Source organism: Girardinichthys multiradiatus, chromosome 6 (assembly GCF_021462225.1).
Source record: "Girardinichthys multiradiatus isolate DD_20200921_A chromosome 6, DD_fGirMul_XY1, whole genome shotgun sequence".
In the NCBI taxonomy this organism is placed as follows: Eukaryota; Metazoa; Chordata; class Actinopteri; order Cyprinodontiformes; family Goodeidae; genus Girardinichthys; species Girardinichthys multiradiatus.
Genome location: NC_061799.1, coordinates 26,122,798 through 26,143,516, shown reverse-complemented (window position 1 = coordinate 26,143,516; position 20,719 = coordinate 26,122,798). Strand labels below are relative to the sequence as shown.

Genomic DNA, 20,719 nt, shown 5'->3' with positions numbered 1-20,719 from the left:
AATTTTCATCATTACATTATAGAAAATAATGAACTTAATCACAATATGCTAATTTTTTGAGAAGGACCTGTATTTACTCCGACTAGAGAAAACAGGTCACAAATCCTTTGGGACAGTACTGTAGGAAGAAATGACCTGCTAAATGAAAACTAATAAACGCAATTTTTGACAGTGTACTGATAAAATGTTAGACTACAAACCCTATGCTTTTCATTTGATTAGATGTTGAAAAATAATGACCAAACATATTCTGCAAGAGGATTTTATAAAATTTACATTGATACGGTTAACTGGATGTCATCGGGTTTCTGCACAAATCCATTACTGTGATTAATTCCTAGTACCGTTACTAAATTCTATTTACAGCATCAAAATAACCATCTTAAGTATTCACAGTACTAAGCAGCCTTTTTGTTTCCCCTTTAAATGGTTCCTAATTTCTAATGTAAACACACTTTTAGGTTCAGCAGCAGAGCGGAGTGTGTAGGTTACACCAACAGAAAACTCAGATAAAAATTAATTAAAATCAAGTAATTGTGAAAAGGTATTTCAGAAAAAGAAACATTTCTACAGTTAAAGATAGTGGTAGTCTGGAGCTGGTTTGCTTCTTCAGTACCTGGACAACTAGCTGTCATTGATAGAACCATGAAGTCTGGTCTCTACCAGAATAGCCTAAAGAACAATATCCAGCCATCAGTTTATGACCTTAAGCTAACTTTGGTTAGAGATCAATGAGCCAAAACAAAACAGCAAGTTTTGAAATGTAATGTTTGAAATGTAAAAAAAAAAGGTTCTCAAATATTATAGTCAAAGTCTGGACTTAAACATGATTGAGATGTTGTGACCTTTAACAGGCCATTAATGCTAAAAAACCCTCAAATATGGCTGAATTAGAACAATTCGGCAAAGAAAATGTCTCCATAGTGCTGTAAAAGACTCAACAATTTGTGACAGATGTTGCCGCCAGGGTTGGCACAACCACGTTTTCAATTTAAGATGCAATTACCTTTTTATTTAAAGCCAGGTTGGTTTGGGTAGCTTTTTTAGTAAAGGAAATCATTTGAAAAGTGCTTTTTGTATTTACTCAGGTTTTTTGTCTTATATTAAAATTGGTTTGCTGATCTGTAACATTTACATGTGACACAAAAAAAAAACTGAAACTGAAGAGACTTGTTAGGATCAAACGCTTTTAAACTGTTCTGCATAATCTGTCAGCTTTAACAGAATATTTTACCTGCTTTTGCATTTTCCCACACCAATTTACTGGCAAGACCAACCTCCTTCTTTATTAGCAGTGAACCACTCGGACAGACACCAAGAAGCCAGTCACAAACCTAAGCAACAACTGTGTGGCTTTTACAGAGAAAATGTGGCTCCTGGCTATACTGTTCTGATTATTATCATCATTTGTAAAAAACATCAACAGGAAGTGCTGCTACCCAGTGCCCCACATTAACATCACATGTACAATTTAGACCCCGGTTGTTCAAACTTCCTGATAATCGGATGCGGTGAGCTGGATAGACTTAAGCTTGAATGGCAAGAGGTGTCTGTGGCAGACATGAAGTGAGAGAAACCACGTGTGCAGAGTAGAACTAGTTTTAGTCAATCATACCAGTCCCTACTCAGTGCCTAGTTTATATTATAGTTTTGCAGGGATAACAAAGTATTTTTTAGAATTCAACTCACACTGTGTTTGACTTATATGTCTGTGTGTATGGCTGATAGATATGTTTAATAAACAAGAAAATAAAATTTACTTCTAAGGAACAACAAAAGGTTTGCAAAAACTTCATGGAAGCTCACAGGAAAAACTTACATCTGACCTTATGATCTTACTGATCTAAATTATTCTGCAATTATTTAGAAGCATGGATTAGATTCCATTAATGCAATCAGGTTACCATTTTGCTGATGTAATTGTCAGTAACAGAGCTCAGTAACTCGTTGCGTATAACAGAGGGGGGAAGGTTTCTCAATAGCCTACACATTACCAGCAATAAATGTGAATAACAAAAAAAAGTAACAGAAAAACACATAAGCCACTAAACTGACACAACACAAGACAGGTAAATATGATACTGCTTTGTTGTGGCTTTAGTGTGTGCAAAAAGGAGGAATTTATAGTGTGGGTGTTCGCAGATAGGCAGCCCAAAATGTAGGCCTGCATGTCAAACTTCACCCACACTGCCGATGGCTACAAGGCAGGTGGTTTCCCACTCTAGTTTCACATAAATGCTTGTTTTATCAATGAACTTGATTTTTTTTTTTTTCATTTGTTGTGGCTCCCGCATATAAAAGTCTTAAGTTAGCATCATTATTTAGATTTTAAACATAGTTTGACAAGATAGTTATGATAGTACATTTGTATTACTGACAACGCTTAATAATACTGTATGTTGTCCAGCTCTGCTGAAAAAACAAATTCGAGTTGTAAAATGTTAAATTAATTATTTTACCACTAGGTGGCAACAAAGTCATACGAAAACTTTGTCAGAGCGTTCTTCAATAATTGTGCAAACTACACTGGCCGACCACATCTTTAGGTAGTTTACACCTGTTCAAAAGCTTGTTAAGAAAATAGAGAATCAACCACTCACATGGAAGTAACTCAATGCATTAATGCATCAAGACATGGTGATGACCACTTGCTGAAATTTGAATAGATTATCAGAATTTAAGTGACTGTAAATACTGATTGGTTGTTGGTCCCACATGGCCTGGTCTTAGAATTAAACACTGTTGATTTTCTAGGATTTTCACCTGCAACCATCCGTTAGGTTTACAGAGAATGCATGAAAAGAGGAAAGTATGAGGTGAGTGTCAGTTGTGTGGGAAAATAATACCTTGTTGATGTCAAAGGTCAGAGTAGTTGTTTAAAATAATACAAAGGCAACATTAGTAATCACCAAAATTGGACAATAACAGACTTGGAAAGCTTTGCCTGGTGTGAAGAGGTTCAATTTCAGCTGCATGTGTCAGATTATTTATATCCTTGTGTGAGTAAAAGGTTTGATGAGACACAACTTTCCAAAGTTTTGTTGTTGTCTGTTTGTTTATTTTAAACACTAAATATTATATATGAGTCAACCATAATGGATTTTGTGATCAGGGCTGGTGAAAAAACCTTTATATTCAGCACTTGGAATTCTAATTTCACAGGACATTTCTGTTATTTTTCCAACATGAAACTGGGAAATTTCTATTTCTAAAAAGAGAGAATCATCCTGCATCTTTTAAATAATTTTGTATGGATAAGAAGTTTTTTGTTCTACTGTTTTTTATAATACAAACTTACTCATACTGTTCTATTGTCTTAAAATGTCTGTCAGTATAGTGGTACATGAACAGTAATTACTGAGGGGGTATTTGTTTTAAATAGTTGAGAACCACTGGTCTAGCTTGTTTAATACCGTTCTACATAATTGGGAATGCAGTTAGGGTATACAGAATAAAATTATGCTCCATTCTCCCGTTAAACACAATCTCATCGCCATGTTATGAGTGACGTTGTAGCTGAGGCAAATTCAAAACCGTTTGCAAACATGTGTTTCAAAGATTCAGCACAAGACTTTTCTATTACACATTCGGTAGTAAATTAATTTTAAAAAATGAAATATCTATCCATCTATGTTCGGTCTATAACTGCTAATCTTTGCAGGAGCGTGGGGGGCTCGTGCCTATCTCCAACAGCCACTGGGCGAGAGGCAGAATACATCCTGGACAAGTCGCCAGTCCATCACAAGGCAACACAGAGACACACAGGACAAACAACCAGGCATGCACACTCAAAACTAAGGACCATTTAAAAAGACCAGTTAACCTAACAGTCATGTTTGGACTGAGGGAAGAAGGAATATGTAGAGAGAAACCAGGCAATGAGTAGAACAGGAGGAGATAATGACCACTTTCACCCTGTTCGCTACATTCTCACACTACTCTCCAATTTTGCATTATTTGCTGTTATTTCAGTTTTTAACTTTATGTTCTCTCTCTTTTCTCTTCCTAGAAGCTACACCTGGCCTGACTCTGTGTCTACCTGTGCCACCTTTCTCGAGAGGGGCATCGTCGAAGCTTCTGCTGGTAACAACTTAATGCTCACCTTCTACAGATGATCCACATGGCCCTGTCTTTCAGTGTTTAACCCTTTCTCTCTCCTAGATATAGCAATTGACTGAGCTTTTACTGTAACTAATTATATATGCTCTCTTTCAGACTCTATCCTTGAAAACTGTCTCAAAGTTTATCTGTTCTTTCTTTCTAGATGAAACAACTAAAGGAGCTACATCCACTAACATTTACTTTTCCTTCCCATAGAAAGTACTCCTAGATCAGTGCTTCTGTGTTCTTTTTGTGTCTCTGCTCTGTTCTCTCAAACCACCAGTCGGTCGTGGCAGATGGCCGTTCACAATGAGCCTGGTTCTGCTGGAAGTTTCTTCCTGTTAAAAGGGAGTTTTTTCTCTCCACTGTCACTACATGCATGCTCAGTATGAGGGATTGCTGCAAAGTCAACGCCAGTGACTGTCCACTGTCTCTACATGCTCAACTGGGAGGAGTGAATGCTGCAAGTCACTGACTGGATGCAATCTGCTGGGTTTCCTTAGAAAGAAAAACTTTTTATCCAATTTGAATAAATAACTAAATCTGACTGCACTGTTCAATGGTTAGGACTAATTGAAATGTATGTACCAGACTTTTGTGAAGTGCCTTGAGACGGCATGGGTTGAAAATTGCCGCTATATAAATAAACTGAATTGAATTGAATTGAACATGCAATCTTTATGTGGAGGGAGCACAGACTGGGATTTGAACCCAGCCACCAAATGTACCACCATGCAGCCCAGAATGAAAGATAATTTCAGAATCTGAATCATCTTTATTAAAGTTTGAGTGCACAAACAAGGGATTTGACTTTGGTTTCCTGCACTCAGATTGTACCGACATTATCTATAAATATATAAATTTTAGGCGAAATTAAAAATAAGGATAAAGGAGTTGTAGCAGCTTTTAGTTCTTATGCTCCACTAATCTGGAATAAACTCCCAGAAAATTGTAAAACCGCTGAAACCCTAAGTTGCTTTAAATCAAGATTAAAAACTTATTTGTTTAGAGTGGCCTTTGAATGTGTTATCTAAACATTATTAGTTAAGTTTTCAGTCCAACGTTCCTTTCATTTTCTTATCCATCATTCTATTCTTTTTTTTTTTTTATTACCTCTGTTGTTTAATTTTCTGTATCATTGTAATGTTTTTCCTTATGTACAGCGCCTTCAGTGCCCTGCTGAAAAGCGCTATTTAAAAAAACTTGACTTGACTAGTATGTACATGTATATGTATGTACAGCCATTTTGTATATAAAGAAACAAGAAAGGCAGGTTGTGATTGTGCAAACATGCTTATTTTGTTGTTTTACAGCAGTTATCTTGGTTAATAGAAACTCTGTAACAGCTAGTATCTGCGAATAGCTCTTTGTAGCGCCAACCTGAAGGCAAAAGACTAACAGATTGTTATAAGAACGAGTGGCGTCTGCATAGATGTTAGCGGCCCTTTTTCTGACCCTTGACCTGTACAGGTTCCTGAGTGGAGGAAAGGTCCGCCCCGATGAATCTCTCTACAGAAACCACAGTGATGAATGTGAAGAGGACAGACTTTATAATGGCAGTGTAGAAGATGGCCACCAGCGCCTGTGGAAGGTAGTACTCTGAATTGCCGCAGGAAGAACAATCTATCCTCCTAGGCCTTCTTTCAAAATGTGTCTATGTGTGAGGAAACTTCAAGGGCCAAGAAAGGGTGGTTTCTAGGAAATTGGAGTGATCCACAGTAGACACAGTGTTGTTGGGAATGGTGAGCGGAGGAAGTGTGGGGGCAGTTCTGCTGAAGTGCACCGTCATCTCCGCAGTCTTGAGCGGGTTAAGCTTCAGCTGGCAACGACTGCACCAATTTACCAGACGATGCTCCTCCTTTCTATATACAGACTCATCACTGTCCTGGATCAGACCAATGACAGTGGTGTCATCTGCAGACTTCAGGAGTTTAATAGACTGATTCGTTGACGTGGTGTCACACAAAGAGAAGAGGAGTGGGGAGAGAACACCCTTGGGGGGCCGTCGAGGCTGATGGTTCTTGTGTGGGAGCCTCACCTGCTGCTGCTGGTCGTTCAGGAAGCTAGTGATCCCTTGACAGGTAGAAGGTGACAGGTAGACAGGCGCAGCTGAAGTCCACAAACAGGATCCTGGAGTACAGTGGTCGAGGTGCAGGACAAGGTGTACTCCCAACTGTTATGTGTAATCAATGGTTTTCACAACTATACGTATCGGCTAACTGAAACGAGATTAAATTCAGCGGTCTGGAATGTTTTGAATGTTGAATCAGATATTTTTAGAGCTAAAGTAAGGTAAACTTAAGTGCATTTTAAAAATACTGCGTTTCTTATGGACTGCTCTTTGGTATTTGATCATTTCTATTTTTGTCACAGTGATCAGTCTTATCAGATTTAAAAGTAACTTACTATTGTGTGGATTTAAAAAAAAATCATTAAAATTAGGTAAACCAAATCCTTTGTGGGTTTTTTTTCGAAAAAAAACAAAAAACTGTTTCCAAACATATTTGTAATGGCTTTCAAGGCGAACTTGCCACTCACAATATGGCGGACGCGTTCACGTATGATTTCGACTGTGGAAAGAATCATCATTACGCCAAGGTGCAACTATAGCTCAGAAAAATTCGGCATAAACAAAAAACATGACGGACAGGCGAAGTCGGTACATAATGTATTTATATGTACTCTTGAGTCATTTGAACGCATCACATCCTTAAATCTACTAGTCATCCTGGTGTATATTTCTGTCCCCGACCTGTAAAGTCTGTTTGTAGTCTTTAGCATTTGTTTCGATTTTAACTTCATCGTTGAGTCTTTCGCCGGCCGGAAATACAAAGATAGAGCAACTTTACGTGGATTCTGAGGCAGCTTATATTTTTTTTATTACATTTGTGTTTGAGTATTGATGTCATAAGACACTTGGATCAATGACGTGTTCTAGTTAAACATTTTACAGGGAAAGCTAAGGTGTATTTGTTACGAAAACTTTGCCAGGTGCTAGCTTTCTTCCTGAGGCTGTCAGTGTTTGGATAGTTACGTGTGAGTAATGCATCGGGCCAGTCATGTAGTTTGTGGCATTTGCTTAGTTTTATATGTGATCAACCTCCAATTAAAGTGTTAACAACTATGTTTTATATTTAGAGCTGTATTTTTCTTTTTTTTCTTTTCGTAACTCCGATGGTTTCTTGTTATTGGCAGCGGTGATGGCTACCGCGCCTCTTCATATGAAATCAACAGATCTCATCAAAACGGAACCTCTGGACTATGGAGGATTTGGAGAGGTCTATTTGTGCTACCATGCTACCCTCGGCCATGTGGTGTTGAAGACCGTGTACACAGGTCCACTTCGCAGCGAGTAAGTTCTCACTGTGCTCACCATCCACGCTGGGTTTCCCCCCAGCCCTCTAACTTGTATCACGAGTACAGCCTGTTATCTCCGAGTGCCCCCGAAAAACGAAAATAGCAACTGGATAGTGCTATAGTTCTCAGTGTGTAAAGAAGCGGGGTAAATATCACTAAGTGTAATTTTTCTGTGAAAAGGAATGCTCAGATTTCTTTTTTTGATCACTTCCTTTTCATGCCGATAGAGATGCAGGTCCGTCAAAAATGCGGACATCCGTTTTTCAGATGCAACACCTCCATTTAAAGCCGTTCTTGTTAGAATTCCTATAATAGCAATGTGACATTGCATGTATTTATTGATACTTACAGTTATAAAGATGGATAGATTCTTGTTATTATTGTTATGGATAGATTATTATTACTAACCTTAAATAAAAGTCGCACATTAGCAAATTTGATTTAAGTCAGAGGCTGTCTTGGGCAGTATATTTATTTCCTTTTGCAACTTTGCATGATTTCATGTGCAGCAATGCCCAGAAATGCAAATAGAAAGTGTAGGTAAGAGAAGAAAATTATGCCCTCGTTAATCAAGGGTACTATGATGACATTGTTTTGACAACATTCTCCACCTAAAATCCCTCTGCAGCATTTATACCATAAGTAATGGTAAATGGCCTGCACCTGTATAGTCCTTGAAGTCCGAGGACTCCAAAGCTCTTTACACTAAAATCGGTCATCCACACATTCACACACTTACAGCGGTAAGCTACATTGTAACCACAGCTGCCCTAGGGCAGACTGACAGAAGTGGGGCTGCCATACAACCGAGCTCTCTGACCACCATCAGCATGCAAGGTGGGTGAAGTGTCAAGGACACGATGACTTAGACGGACAGAGCGGGGGGTTCGAACCGGCAACCCGCCGGTTACAGAATGATGGTGGGGGTTTGTTCTGTTACCGGCGAGTTGCCAGCTCGAACCCGCTCTGTTGTCAGTTGAAGCTCTTAATCAACTTTTTCCAGGCCTGGCACATTTTAGAATATTTAACGGTTTTATTGTTTATGTAAATCCTTGTTGAAATGTTTGGTTAATGTTAAATTTTCAAATTGTGTAGATTATGCTTTGACTGTCATTGACTGCTGCCGTGCTCCACATTTCCCCATGTGGGACAATAAAGAACTGAACCTGAAGGTTGTCTTCCAGCAGCCACCTGTATTCAGCTCCAACAATTTTTCCATCAGTTTGGAACAGTTTCCCATTCCCTGCTGAAAAGAGGCATCCCCACGCCATGATGTTGCCACCACCATGTTGAACAGTGGAACTGGTATCTTCAGGGTATTGTGCAGTGTTAGTGTTCTGTCACACAGAAGTTTGCATTCGAGTAAGGTCTCATCTGAGCGAAGCTCCTTTCTTCATGCCACCTTTTAGATTTGTGGAGTGCACAACTAAGAGTCGTCCTATCTAGAGATTCTCCCTCCTGAGCTTTGAATCTCTACAGCTCCTTCTGTTACAGTAGAGCTCTTGGTGGTTTCTCTGAATGATATTCTCCTTGCCTGGCATGTCAGTTTAGAAGGGAAATCATGTCTCGATAGGTTTGCAGTTGTGCCATATTCTTCCCTGTAAAAAAAAGAAACAACATTTTCCAGTGCAGTGCTTTTTATTCTATGCTCCTCTGTGATAGAAACCATTCATGTTCCTACAGTGCCTTCATTTATAATCTGGCTTTCTGTCTTCACTTTACCCTCCAGAGAGAGTAAAAAGTCATTGCTGGAGGAGGGGAGCATCATGGCAAGCCTTGACCACAAACGTGTGGTCAAGTTGCTTGGTGTGATCATGGAAGACAAAGATTGCTCTCTTGTTATGGAGCTTCTCCCCAGAGGCAACCTGCTGGTCATGCTGGAGAAGGTCAGTCTAGGACAGTTATGAAGAAATATGTTAATTATGTATGTTTTACATGTCTGAAAATGGTCAATTTGAAACTGGAGGATGAATATGCTGACATATAGTTGTTCTTAGGTCAGTGTGCCAATGTCCATTAAGGGAAGAATCATCCTAGAGATTTTGGAAGGGATGGTGTATCTGACAGAGCGGCAGGTCATTCACAAGGACATAAAACCAGAAAATATTTTGGTGGATAAGGATTTTCACATCAAGGTATTTGATATATTAAGTCTTTACTAGGCATTTATTACATTTGCTGTTTCTGTAAGAAAAGAAAAGAAAACCTCTGCTGTGTTTAGATTGCTGACCTCGGCCTGGCCACCTGCCAGGCATGGAGCAAGCTTACAAAACAGGAGTCTCGTAGGAAAAGTAACAGGGGGGCAACAGCTGGGGACAGAGGTGCTGGCACATTAAGCTACATGGCCCCGGAGCACCTGGAGAGCATCCACACACCTTCTACTGTGAAGTCTGATGTGTACAGCTTCGCCATTGTGATTTGGGTCATTCTGACGGCGAAAGAACCATATGAAAGTGAGCTGGGATTGGTAATCTAAGTCTACTACAAGGTCTCAAGCAGGATATACCTCATTGTTTTTATCAAACAGTGACCAAACATCCCCATTTGCAGATGCGAGGAGTGATGACCATATTAGCCAGTGCGTTCGCCATGGTGACCGACCTTCAATGGAATCTATCCCAGAAGACACGCCTGCAGAGATAATTGATCTTATGACGAGCTGCTGGGTTCACAATCCTGTGCAAAGACCAACATTTAAAGGTATCCTTTTTTTGCAAGCAGCCTAACACCCTCTGCTTGGGTTTCACAGCATGAACAATACAAATAAAGAAGGTGCTGATGAGTGCAAAAGTGAAAGAAATAAACTTTATCATATCCTGGTAGCTTGATTTAGCCGTTTTAGTTCTGCTCTTTATATAACTTGTTAAATTAAAAACCATAAAAGATATATAAAAAGTATATAAAAGGATGATTAACTTCAGTTTTTAATTTAACAAGTACACTGTTTTCTTGTTCTTAACAAAGAGCTACAAAAACATGTTCTAACACTATCTACTCTTTCTGGCAGAGGCCTATGAAAACTTTCTTCCTTTCTACAAGAAAAAGTTTGAGCCGCTTGTAGAGAAAGATTTATGCCTTTTGCAGGTGAGTATGTTGCTAATAAAAGATCTTAAAGTGCCAGTGACATGCTATTCACTCACATTCAGATATTGAAAGGAAATATCTTAATATTTAACAAATTGGGCAGGAATTGACACCATATTAGCATGAAAGACATGAAAAAACACAATTGTGTGACAAAATGGGCATATTTCGTTGTTAACTTTTGCAAGTCCAAGGTCGCCAGGAAGTGATGTCAGAGGGGAGTCTCCTTTCATTCATTGTGTGAGCGTCAATAAGAAAACTGTTCAGGTAGAAGCCAAGTTGTGTTTAAAAACAGCATTAATATGGGGAAACGGTGCATTTCTGGTGGTTGCAGCAGTACTACGACAGCAGCCGTTAGTCTGCAGTACTTTTCTAAAGTGAAGAGGATCAGAGCTGGAAAACTGATGAGAGACAGATGGGCTGGTCCCACTGAGCACAGCCACTTGTGATCGGAGGACTACTCAGTAAACTCCATCGAACAAGAAACCTCTGAATTCGCAAACCTCTGAATTCAGAGGGAAATTATGTCAGAGGTCGGGATAACTTACAGACGAAGGAGAATGTCGCAGCAGATGCTATAGCCACGCTGTTCAGTGCATCTGATGGGAAAAGATTGTGAAAAGGTTGTTGCTGCTGTTGCTAAATGGATCAAAGCTCAGCAGGTGAGAACACTTCCTTGTTGCTGCTCACTTGACCTCTGGTTGTTTCACTCAGTGCTGTATTTACTGTAACCCTGGATTTACACTGGATCTGCTCTGGTCCGGTCCACTGCGAAGCCCGGGGACCTCCAAGAACTATATGTAGATTGTGCAATAAAACCCGGTGATAAATGCGGTAGCAAGTCCAAAACAACTTATTCTGTGGAAGTTAAACCAGCTTCATTTTTTGTTTTATGCATCCAGATATTTTCATGTGTTTTGTTCTACAACGGGTGTGTACACTGAGTGCAGCAAAGCTATATTTGTTGCTTAATTTGGTGCATATAATTTTTAATTGCTTGGTTTAGAAACTGATCTAATTGATCTCATGTAAACAACTGCTAATACATACACGTGCATATATAAATATGTGTGTATTTATTGATATAGCAAATCTAGTCTGTGTTTAGTGAATTATTTTTGGAAAATCCGGATGTTGTGCTCGTTCTGTTTCCTAGGGGTGCGGTATGATTCCTGCATATTGACTCCGGCTGTGCTCTAGAATCCGCCAAAAATAGACTCTGGTCGAATTAGATGGCCGTCTCTACGTCGCAACATATGTGTTCTCCCATCTCCACAGCTGACTTTCTTCTCCTGACTCTACTGCATCTCTCTGTGATAGTGACTGAAAGAAACATCGAATTTTGCTACAGTCTGTGTTGCTGCCTTTGTAGCAGCAGTCAATTTACGTGCGGGGATTTCCCTCTGACGTCATAAAAGAGTGCAACAAAATCGCGAAGGAGTAGTCTGGAAATGCCTTTTTAGTGAAACTTATGACCATATATCTCAACAACCGTTCATGTCAGTGGCATGAATTTGGGCCTCTTCTATGCACTCTAATCTTCAGTTTGTGCCAAAGAAGCTTAATCAGATTCAAGCTGAATGACTGACTGGGCCATGCTAGCAGCTTTTTCTGTTTCCTTTGCTGTGTGTTTAGGGTCATTGTTTTGCTGAAGAATCCATCCTTATTTTGTCCTCAGACTCTTATTTAGAATGTAACACATAATTTCCCCATTCATCCTTTCTTTAATTATATAAAGTTTGCCATTACTAAATGTTAAAAAACTGCCTCACACCTTGATGCTCCCACCTACAGACTTCACATTTGATGTTTTTGGGGAGCTTGGGCAGTGCTATTTCTTCTCCAGATGTGGTATGGGTAATGACATCCAAACAGTTCAGCAGTCTCATCTGACCAGACCATATTCTCCTCTTATTTAATTGGTCCATCCAAATCTTCAGAAGCTTCAACATGCTTTTTCTTCAATAGTGGAGTATTGTGCATTGAGCATGCCTAGAGGCCATTGTGTAAATTACTTGCTGTGTTTTGGGAAAACTATGTCTGCTAATTCCATGTATTTCTGAAGCACTCTGTGGGATCTCGCTGGCTCTTCTTGTTATTTTTCTGACTCCTCTGTCAGAAACTGGGGAAGGGGCAACTGGGCATGGCTGGTTTAGGGTGATATGATGTTCTTTCCACTTGTAAATTATGGCCCGAAAGGTGCTTACCAGAACATTTCGAGGTTTAGAAATCTGTAACCGAAGCCATCATTATGTTAGGAACTGCAGGGTTGCAAAGAGTTTTTTGTGATAATTCTTGCACGGTACATTTGAAATGAGAAACCTGGTTATGACTAAACCAGGTGATATTCATTTTGTTGAAAGAGAGCCGGATTGCTAAATATTCAAATGTTTCATGATTTTTTTCATCTTTCTGTTCCTATTTGCAACTTTTTCTTTATATGTTCATTACATTTTCTATTCTTCTTTGTTACATCTAAATTAATTGATATATTTATTGGGTTTGTTTCCTTTGTCCCAACAGATGGTATGAATTTCTTGTGTGTCGCTCAATTAGCAAAGAAAAAACTTTTATGTTATCAATAACTATTTTACTTGCTGGATTTATATTTTTTCAGGAACTATATAAAGGTCCAGATGATCTTGTTGAGAAGATGGAATCATTATCAATGACCCATGAATCTGTTTTAGCTCCTGATCAAGGTCTGTAATGTGCTCTTTTATTCTGCTCTGTATGAGGTTCACTTTTTATGCTGTTCTGCATTTAAAGTTCTCAGAAATTTTAAGGAAGCTTTTTTGATTTAATTTCTCTGAATTTTTTAGATGGCCCAGCTCCTTTGACTTCACACAGAGATTTATCAATGCCAGTTGAAGCCAGCATTGAGGACCTACATAACATTCATGATCAACCATCTGGAGATAATGTTGAGACCGATGCAAGGGTACTGAAGAGCCCCTCAGAGCTGGAGGAGAAACTGGATCGGGAGTTTCTCTACCACAAGCATGGCAGCTATGCTTGTTATAACCAACCCGAGTCTGCCAAGGGCTTTCATAAAAATGCCTCAAATCCTTTTTTACAAAACCCGATTAGACTTTCTGATAATGCCCTTAGACATCCAGCCCAAGAAAAATCCTCGGTCCATTCTTGGACAAAATCGGAGCCTGTGCAGCCCACCAGCCAGGCCGAGGTTTTTTACCGGCCCACAACGGGGCTCTGTGACTCCAGAAACTCCTGCTCGTCTAATGCATCGCATTTGCACACATCTCTCAGCACGCCTTCTCTGCCGCAGTTTAACCAGCAACATCCACACTCCCACCTGGATCGCCAGCAGTCCTGCCCAGTTTACCCAGTTTCCGACAACCAAACTGCTGCCCATCTTTTGACCACTTCAAAGAGTGGATCGCTTCAGGACTCTGGTACATGTAGACCCGAGTCTCCTATTAGCAGTTTCCTTACTGCCACTTAATTTATACTGTGGGTTGACTTTTCCATTGTGTGTTTATCTCGTGTGTTCCAGGATCTCTCTACATTCAGAATGCCAGTGGGATCCAGATCGGAAACAACAATACATTGAGCATCAGAGGTTGTGACCCACTTGGTTCATGTGTGTCTGCTGATGGTAACAATGCCTCTCCGATCCAAGAAGGCATTTCAAAATATGGTAAATCATTACAAACAACAGATGTATTATTATGTTTTTTTCCCTCCGGGTTGAGGTTGATTATTCCGTTTGTTTTTATTTGTTGTGATAAAACAGGCATTAAATGGTGAGTTTTTATCTGTGCATTGCTCGTTTTATTTTTGCTGTCACTGTTATTTTTCTCTGACAAACATGAGTTAGGTTCTTTAAAAGCTTTTCACTGTTAACAAGTGTCCTGCTTACTGGTTTAAGGTATTTTTTGTTGTTTGCTTCTGTTTTTAATCTTAAAAGAAAATGTATGTTTTGTGGTTTTTAATCCAGTCGGGTAGCCTAATTTAGTTAACCTACATGCTCAAAGAGGAGCCGACAAATGAAGATTTAGAGATCATAAAACCTGTTTGATGAGGAAAGTCTAGACTTCCCTGGGAAGTGTAAAAACCCATGCTGCCTACATCAGTGTACATGTTGAAATGTCTATTAGGTGTTTCCTGGACTGGGTTCTATATGGCCTGAAATTAAGAAAGAGAAGTGATTTGTTTTGACAAGTTATTGACGTAGAATAGGGGTGACAAAATCTTCAATTCAGAGAACATTGTTGACCTTGGAACTAGCAATTGTAGTCGCAAGCAAAGAACTCTGGGAAAAATTCTTGCTCTGCTCTCAGTGGAGGACGCACGCGTCCCCCCCCCCCCCCCCCCTTGCCTGCTTCTGCATCTGCTTTTGTCTGTGTTTTTCTCAGAGCCTCACTTTACATATCTTCCAAACTTGCAAATTATGGATTTGGTCAGCAGGTCTCTCAACGCAATTGATCACATTTTTTCCACCGGAAGACAGGGTGAAGGAGAACCCTCTCGCCCAGCCAGTACATTCTTCTCTGGATACACAATGGATTCCTGGCAACAGTGGAAGATTGTGTGCTTGACTACAATGTTGGTTGAGGACCCAGAAGATGTTTATATATTTGGATTTTTGATTGATGAACAGGATTTCTGCTTTTTGGAGCCGGCGGTTACCTGACTTATCGAGTGAGTAGCAAAACGTGGGCAGCTGTTCAAAGCATCCCAAAGCTGCCTGCGATGCTGGATGGAATCTGCAGAGCGATCAATCCTCAGACTGAATTGTTAAGAGAGCTAAGCTAAGCTGCAAGCTGGATACGGTCCTTGAACAGAATCGTAGCCTGGAAGCGGCTTTTGGACTCAGAGGTGAAAGGATTTAATCTTGGAGAAGGTTGTTCGCTCGAGAACTGCAGGAAAGTCCCAGAAATTTGGATATTTGGATTTGCAATTGAGATATAACAGTAAAAACTCCTAAAGTAGTTGGAAATCCACACAACTACTGGAACCACAACATTTATTGTTTTTCTAAATCTGGTGCCCCAACTTGGCTTTGGCAACTTCTGCTAAGTGGCTGTCGACAAAATATCTCCTGGATGTTGTGTAAACATGGCGCTCTTTCCCAGCACCCCCGAACAGCTGTGACCCAGATAAGACTTTGCAGCCGATTGAGAAAACTTCCATCTCTCTCCTCAAGGACAATGTCGCTCTATCTGTGTTGACAGTCTAATTCTTGTACACACACTCACAGTTATTTATTCACACCTCCAGGATTCCACCGCACTCTTGCAAAATCTTTTCTTCTTGTGTGTTGCTTCGCCCTGCACCTAATTGCGTGATTTCATTACTTTTTCATAAATTTTTAGTTTTATCAGAAGAATACCAGCAAAAACCAAACATTATTAGTAATAGCAAATTTGGACTATAGCTGCTCTTACACCAATGATCCAGCTTTTGTAGTTAGACTACAATGGACTGTTATTACTTAGTTCAACTTTAGTACCAGTAAAAGCAATATATTATTAGCACCTGAAAATGTGGATTAAAGCTGTTTTGTACCAGCGACTCAGCTTCCCTATTTAGAATTCAGTGGAATGATGAGACTATCAATATTATCATCTTCTTTTAGCATAAGATGTTTTATTATCAAGAGTGGCTTGGAACCATTATCTACCAGTAAACCCGGAAGGATTATTCATTATTATTACTCCCAAGGATTATTAGTGTCATTTGATTTGTTTTTCTGTGTGTGATGTTTTTGTGTCATTGTGATGTTTTTCCTCATGTACATCGCTTTGAGTGCCTTGTTGCTGAAAAGTGCTATATCAGTAAACTTGACTTGACTTTTGAATCAAAATTGAGCATTGCTTACAGGATCAACTCTGTAGGCAAGGACAGAGATGAAGTTTAACTTCACAACTTTAAAGATCGAAGATTACTTTTGCTCCTTCTTTTCCATCTCAATTTCACATTTGACATTTTGAATACTTAGACTTTTGTATTTTTAAGTGCATAAAAAGTAAGGGCTTACTTTTATTTGTTATGCTGGAGGTGGGACTATATATATATATATATTTTAGACTTTCTAAAGTACAAAACTTTATTTGCAATGTATTTCATTGTATGCAATAAATGTGAACAAAATAAATTAATAAAATGGCTATTTTTTTTGGAAGAAAATTAACCTTGTAGACCACACGATGAATCAAAAAATTAGTTGACAGAAGACTGCCTATAACCTTTAAACAGAACCTCTCTTCAAGAAATGTTGGTCCAGGAATTTACTGCAGCTTAACGTCTTCAACAAATTCTACTTAAAGCATTTTCTGTCTATTTCAGAACCTGTAATTTATTCTCTCCTGCCTTCTGTTTCATTTAGAGGACTATGTGGTGAAAGAGGCACAACTGGATGTGCTAAGGGAGAACATCGGGGTGAAATGGAAACGCTGTGCGCGAGGCCTGGGTCTGACAGAGGTGGAGATAGAAACCATAGAACACGACTACGGCCGCGACGGCTTGCCGGAGATTGTACACCAGATGCTGGAGCACTGGAGAATGAAGCAGGGATCCATGGGTTGCACTATTGGGAGGCTCTATCAAGCTCTTCAAAAATACATAAAAGTAGATGTCATCCAGAAAATATTGGACTTGTGCGATTCTGCTGAGTAGTTTTCTCTCTTTGCATTAAATAGTGGTCATATTTTATATTGAAATGTTTCTAAGGCTCTGCGGCGAGGTGACTTTTGGTATCATAGGATAAGATGTAGCAATATGATATCGGTCTTGCAGTGAGGTATGTATATTGTTGAGGTTTTAAATTTTGTACTAATAGCCTGTTTTTAAGTAATTATTACGGTAAGCATTTGTGATAAGCGTGCACCTTTTCTGGGTTGCGTTTTAGAAAAAAGGAAAGAAAAATCATATTGCCTTTGATTGTGACAGAAACTAGCTAAAAACGTCATTTTCTTATTTTCTGCTGGACCTGTTTTGATAAATCAAATACAATTTAAATGTTTTTGTATCATGTTACTCCAGTGTTCTCTTTGTAGCTCACTTTACAGGTGTGGTGTGAGCCAAACTGATATTCTTAATAGGAACTTTGTGGGGGGGTTTTTATCGTTATGTGGTGGCGTAATAATAAAAACATCCATGATGTGTGGCCAATATCTTTAAATTGAACAGTCAGCAAATATTTAGAGCTGATTTATTCCGGTCCAGTGCAAACAAAATGACACCAGTAGAGTCAGTCAGCATTTACAGTAGACAGTGGTGTGTAGATTATACAAAAGCATAAAAACCTTGCAGTGCAATAGTCCTGTAATACATGTATCCGCATGTATGTGTCATGAGAAAGTAAAAACCTTTCTGTAAATGTGAGGCTTTTTTTGTTCATTTTGTGCTACAAGAATGTAATTTTACCCGAATGATGGAAATCAAAGTAAGCATGAATTACTTCTCATCTTTCAGTTTGATGGTTCATCGCAGGACTTATTGTAATGATTTCACGTTATTTTCATTTTGATTAGCTGTTTTATCAATCATTGTAGATAATGGACTGTTTTTTCTCATTTTCTGAGAACATGATTTTCCTGGAGATGTATTCGGGTCTGCTTTGAATTCTCTTTGTACAAGTCTAAAAAGTTAATTCAATCAGCAATACCTTCCTACAAGTTCGAAACCCTTATAGAGTTGTGCTGGAAAGATATTACAATAAATATTGTCTAAATATCTATATGTATTCCGTTTTCTTTCTCAAAATAGTGTTTCTAGTTTCCTGGGTTAATGAGTTAAAAGCCTATTTCAGAGGCTTTGGGACTCTAACAAACCGCAGTGAGAGTTACCTACAAATGGAGAAAACATGCAACAGTGGGGAACCTTCCCAGGAGTGACCAGATGACTAAAATTACTCCCAACCCAGCATCGACGACTCATCCAGGAGGTTACAAAAAACCCCAGAACACCTAAAGCACAGCGAGTCTCACTTTTCTTAGTTAAGGACAGAGTTCATGATTCAACAATAAGAAAAAGACTGAGCAAAATTTACCATAAAGATAACAAAGGCCTATGTCACATTTTCCAAACAAACATTTTGGTCATCCGCAAAACCTTTGGAAAACATTACAAAGGCGGAATATTTCTCAATTTAAAATATTTTGCCAATCCAAAAGCCCTTATAAAAAAGAAACCCAACACAACCGTAATCGTGTATTTGGATGTGCTGTGTTTTATTCAGTTTTATGTTTTTCTTCCCTAATAAGCATAGAAAAATTATGAATATGGCACATTGAACAGTTTACATGACATTATTAAACTATTATTAGGTCACATTGGTTTTACACAAGAAATCAAAAACAGATGAAGTATCAGCTTCCTAAAAGTGCGTCCCATTTCTCAGTAATGTTCAACCCTTTCTTGAATCAAGTTCCAATGGGTAGAGAAAGGTGAGGCTAGGGATGACCCCAGGAAACGTGTTAATCCTCCTCATACTCAGTCATGTTATCACTGTCACTGAACAACATACTTTCCTCTCAAGTAGCTCGTAAACATCACTTTTAAGACAATGACAATTTCCAGTTAGAAAATAAGTCCTTTACTTTTCTATCATAATTAAAAAGACTGTTTGAAAGAGTGTTTTTCTGTAACTTAAGATATTAATGCATTGATAATAGTGTGTTGTGATACATTAGACTATTCACATTGCAGATAATGATCTAATCTGGAAAAACAAATCCTTTAATTCATGATGGATTAACGAAGTTTCAGGAACAAAATGCCACATTTATATATTTTTATCTGATCATTTATACAACAATACAAATAAAAAATTAGTACAATGAAAAAGAAAGAGTAGTATTGTAACTATGAAGAAGAAGTACATGTATAAAACATGTTATTCAGATGCAAAACATGATCAATTTGAATACTTGTCATCTTTTGAAATAAAAAATATTTTATTATGACAAAACACGAAAGCTTGAAAGACTGCAAACAACTAAATCAATGGAACATTATAAATAGGCTCAATTCAGTCATATCTAAATGGTTCATTATATTTACCAGACACAAACATGGTAACTGACCAGAGAATTAATGCATCTACATTGCTAACCCAAGCAGATTGGTTTGATTTCTTTTTGGCAGTCAAGTAAGAATTTGATTTCCAAGTAACTAAATGATTACTTGGACAGTCTAAATGCTGTTTCTGTGTTAGTATTATACAACTGCATTGTCTTCTGTTCAGTAAGTAGTCAAGCACCATCACCTTTATGCCTACAGTTGGCTCATGTAAATAAGTGAAGGCAAAAAGAACAGCTTAAAAAACATTTGGATAAAAGTGTTCTTATTTCTGATGTATAGCAAGTATGTTGCTGTGATAATAAGGCAAAAGAGGGGCGCAACAGTGCCGCAAGCGCACGACCCAAATACGGAAGCTACAGTGCTTGATGCTTCTATCTGGCCAGTTGACCTTCGCTCCATGTCTTCGGCTCTTTCCACCCCATTTCCTGTTAGTCAACTTACAAAATAAAGGCCACTAATGCCACAAAAAAAAAAAAAAAAACTAACTTAATGAAGCAAAAGACAAACTGAATTTAATCAAGCAATAATTTCATGCATTTGATGTTATATGATGATCAGAAAACTTGGACAACATTAGAACAGTACATAAGATGTTTCTGTTTTATTGAAAATAAGTGCCTAATATCGATTGGTAGTGGTATACATGTTGTTATACCTTACTGCCGCAAAATACAATTGCTCTACTCGTACTCGTCGTCTTCCGCTTATCCGGGACTGGGTTGCGGGGGCAGCAGACTCAGCAGAGACGCCCAGACGTTCCTCTCCCCAGACACTTCTTCCAGCTCCTCCGGTTGGAGTCCAAGGCGTTCCCAGGCCAGCCGAGAGACATAGTCCCTCCAGCGTGTCCTGGGCCGTCCCCTGGGCCTCCTCCCGGTGGGACGTGCCTGGAACACCTCCCGAGGAAGGCCTCCAGGAGGCATCCGGTATAGATGCCCGAGCCACCTCAACTGGCTCCTCTCGATGTGGAGGAGCAGCGGCTCTACTCCGAGCCCCTCCTGGATGGCCAAGCTCCTCACCCTATCTCTAAGGGAGAGCCTGGCCACCCTACGGAGGAAGCTCATTTCAGCTGCTTGTATCAGGGATCTCGTTCTTTCGGTCATGACCCAAAGTTCATGGCCATAGGTAA

At 39.1% G+C, this 20,719-nt stretch overlaps 1 protein-coding gene across 1 annotated transcript; it reads left to right on the top strand.

Moving 5' to 3' along the window:
• The first annotated feature begins 6,879 nt into the window (after positions 1–6,879).
• On the top strand, positions 6,880–18,245 carry ripk1l (receptor (TNFRSF)-interacting serine-threonine kinase 1, like). The gene is made up of 11 exons (XM_047369330.1): positions 6,880–7,137; positions 7,297–7,453; positions 9,188–9,344; positions 9,456–9,593; positions 9,680–9,911; positions 10,009–10,158; positions 10,466–10,542; positions 13,160–13,244; positions 13,365–13,958; positions 14,060–14,203; positions 16,895–18,245. Exons 2-11 carry the CDS (start codon positions 7,302–7,304, stop codon positions 17,182–17,184), a joined length of 2,019 nt encoding a protein of 672 aa, XP_047225286.1. The 5' UTR covers positions 6,880–7,137; positions 7,297–7,301; the 3' UTR covers positions 17,185–18,245.
• Positions 18,246–20,719: the final 2,474 nt, after the last annotated feature.

What these genes read in the sequence shown, in the direction of transcription:
- ripk1l (XM_047369330.1), top strand. Translation starts at nt 7,302, where the DNA reads ATGGCTACCGCGCCTCTTCATATGAAATCAACAGATCTCATCAAAACG. An exon ending in TGCTGGTCATGCTGGAGAAG is followed by an intron (nt 9,345 to 9,455) that starts GTCAGTCTAGGA and finishes AGTTGTTCTTAG; the next exon opens with GTCAGTGTGCCAATGTCCAT. An exon ending in TGGATCGCTTCAGGACTCTG is followed by an intron (nt 13,959 to 14,059) that starts GTACATGTAGAC and finishes CGTGTGTTCCAG; the next exon opens with GATCTCTCTACATTCAGAAT.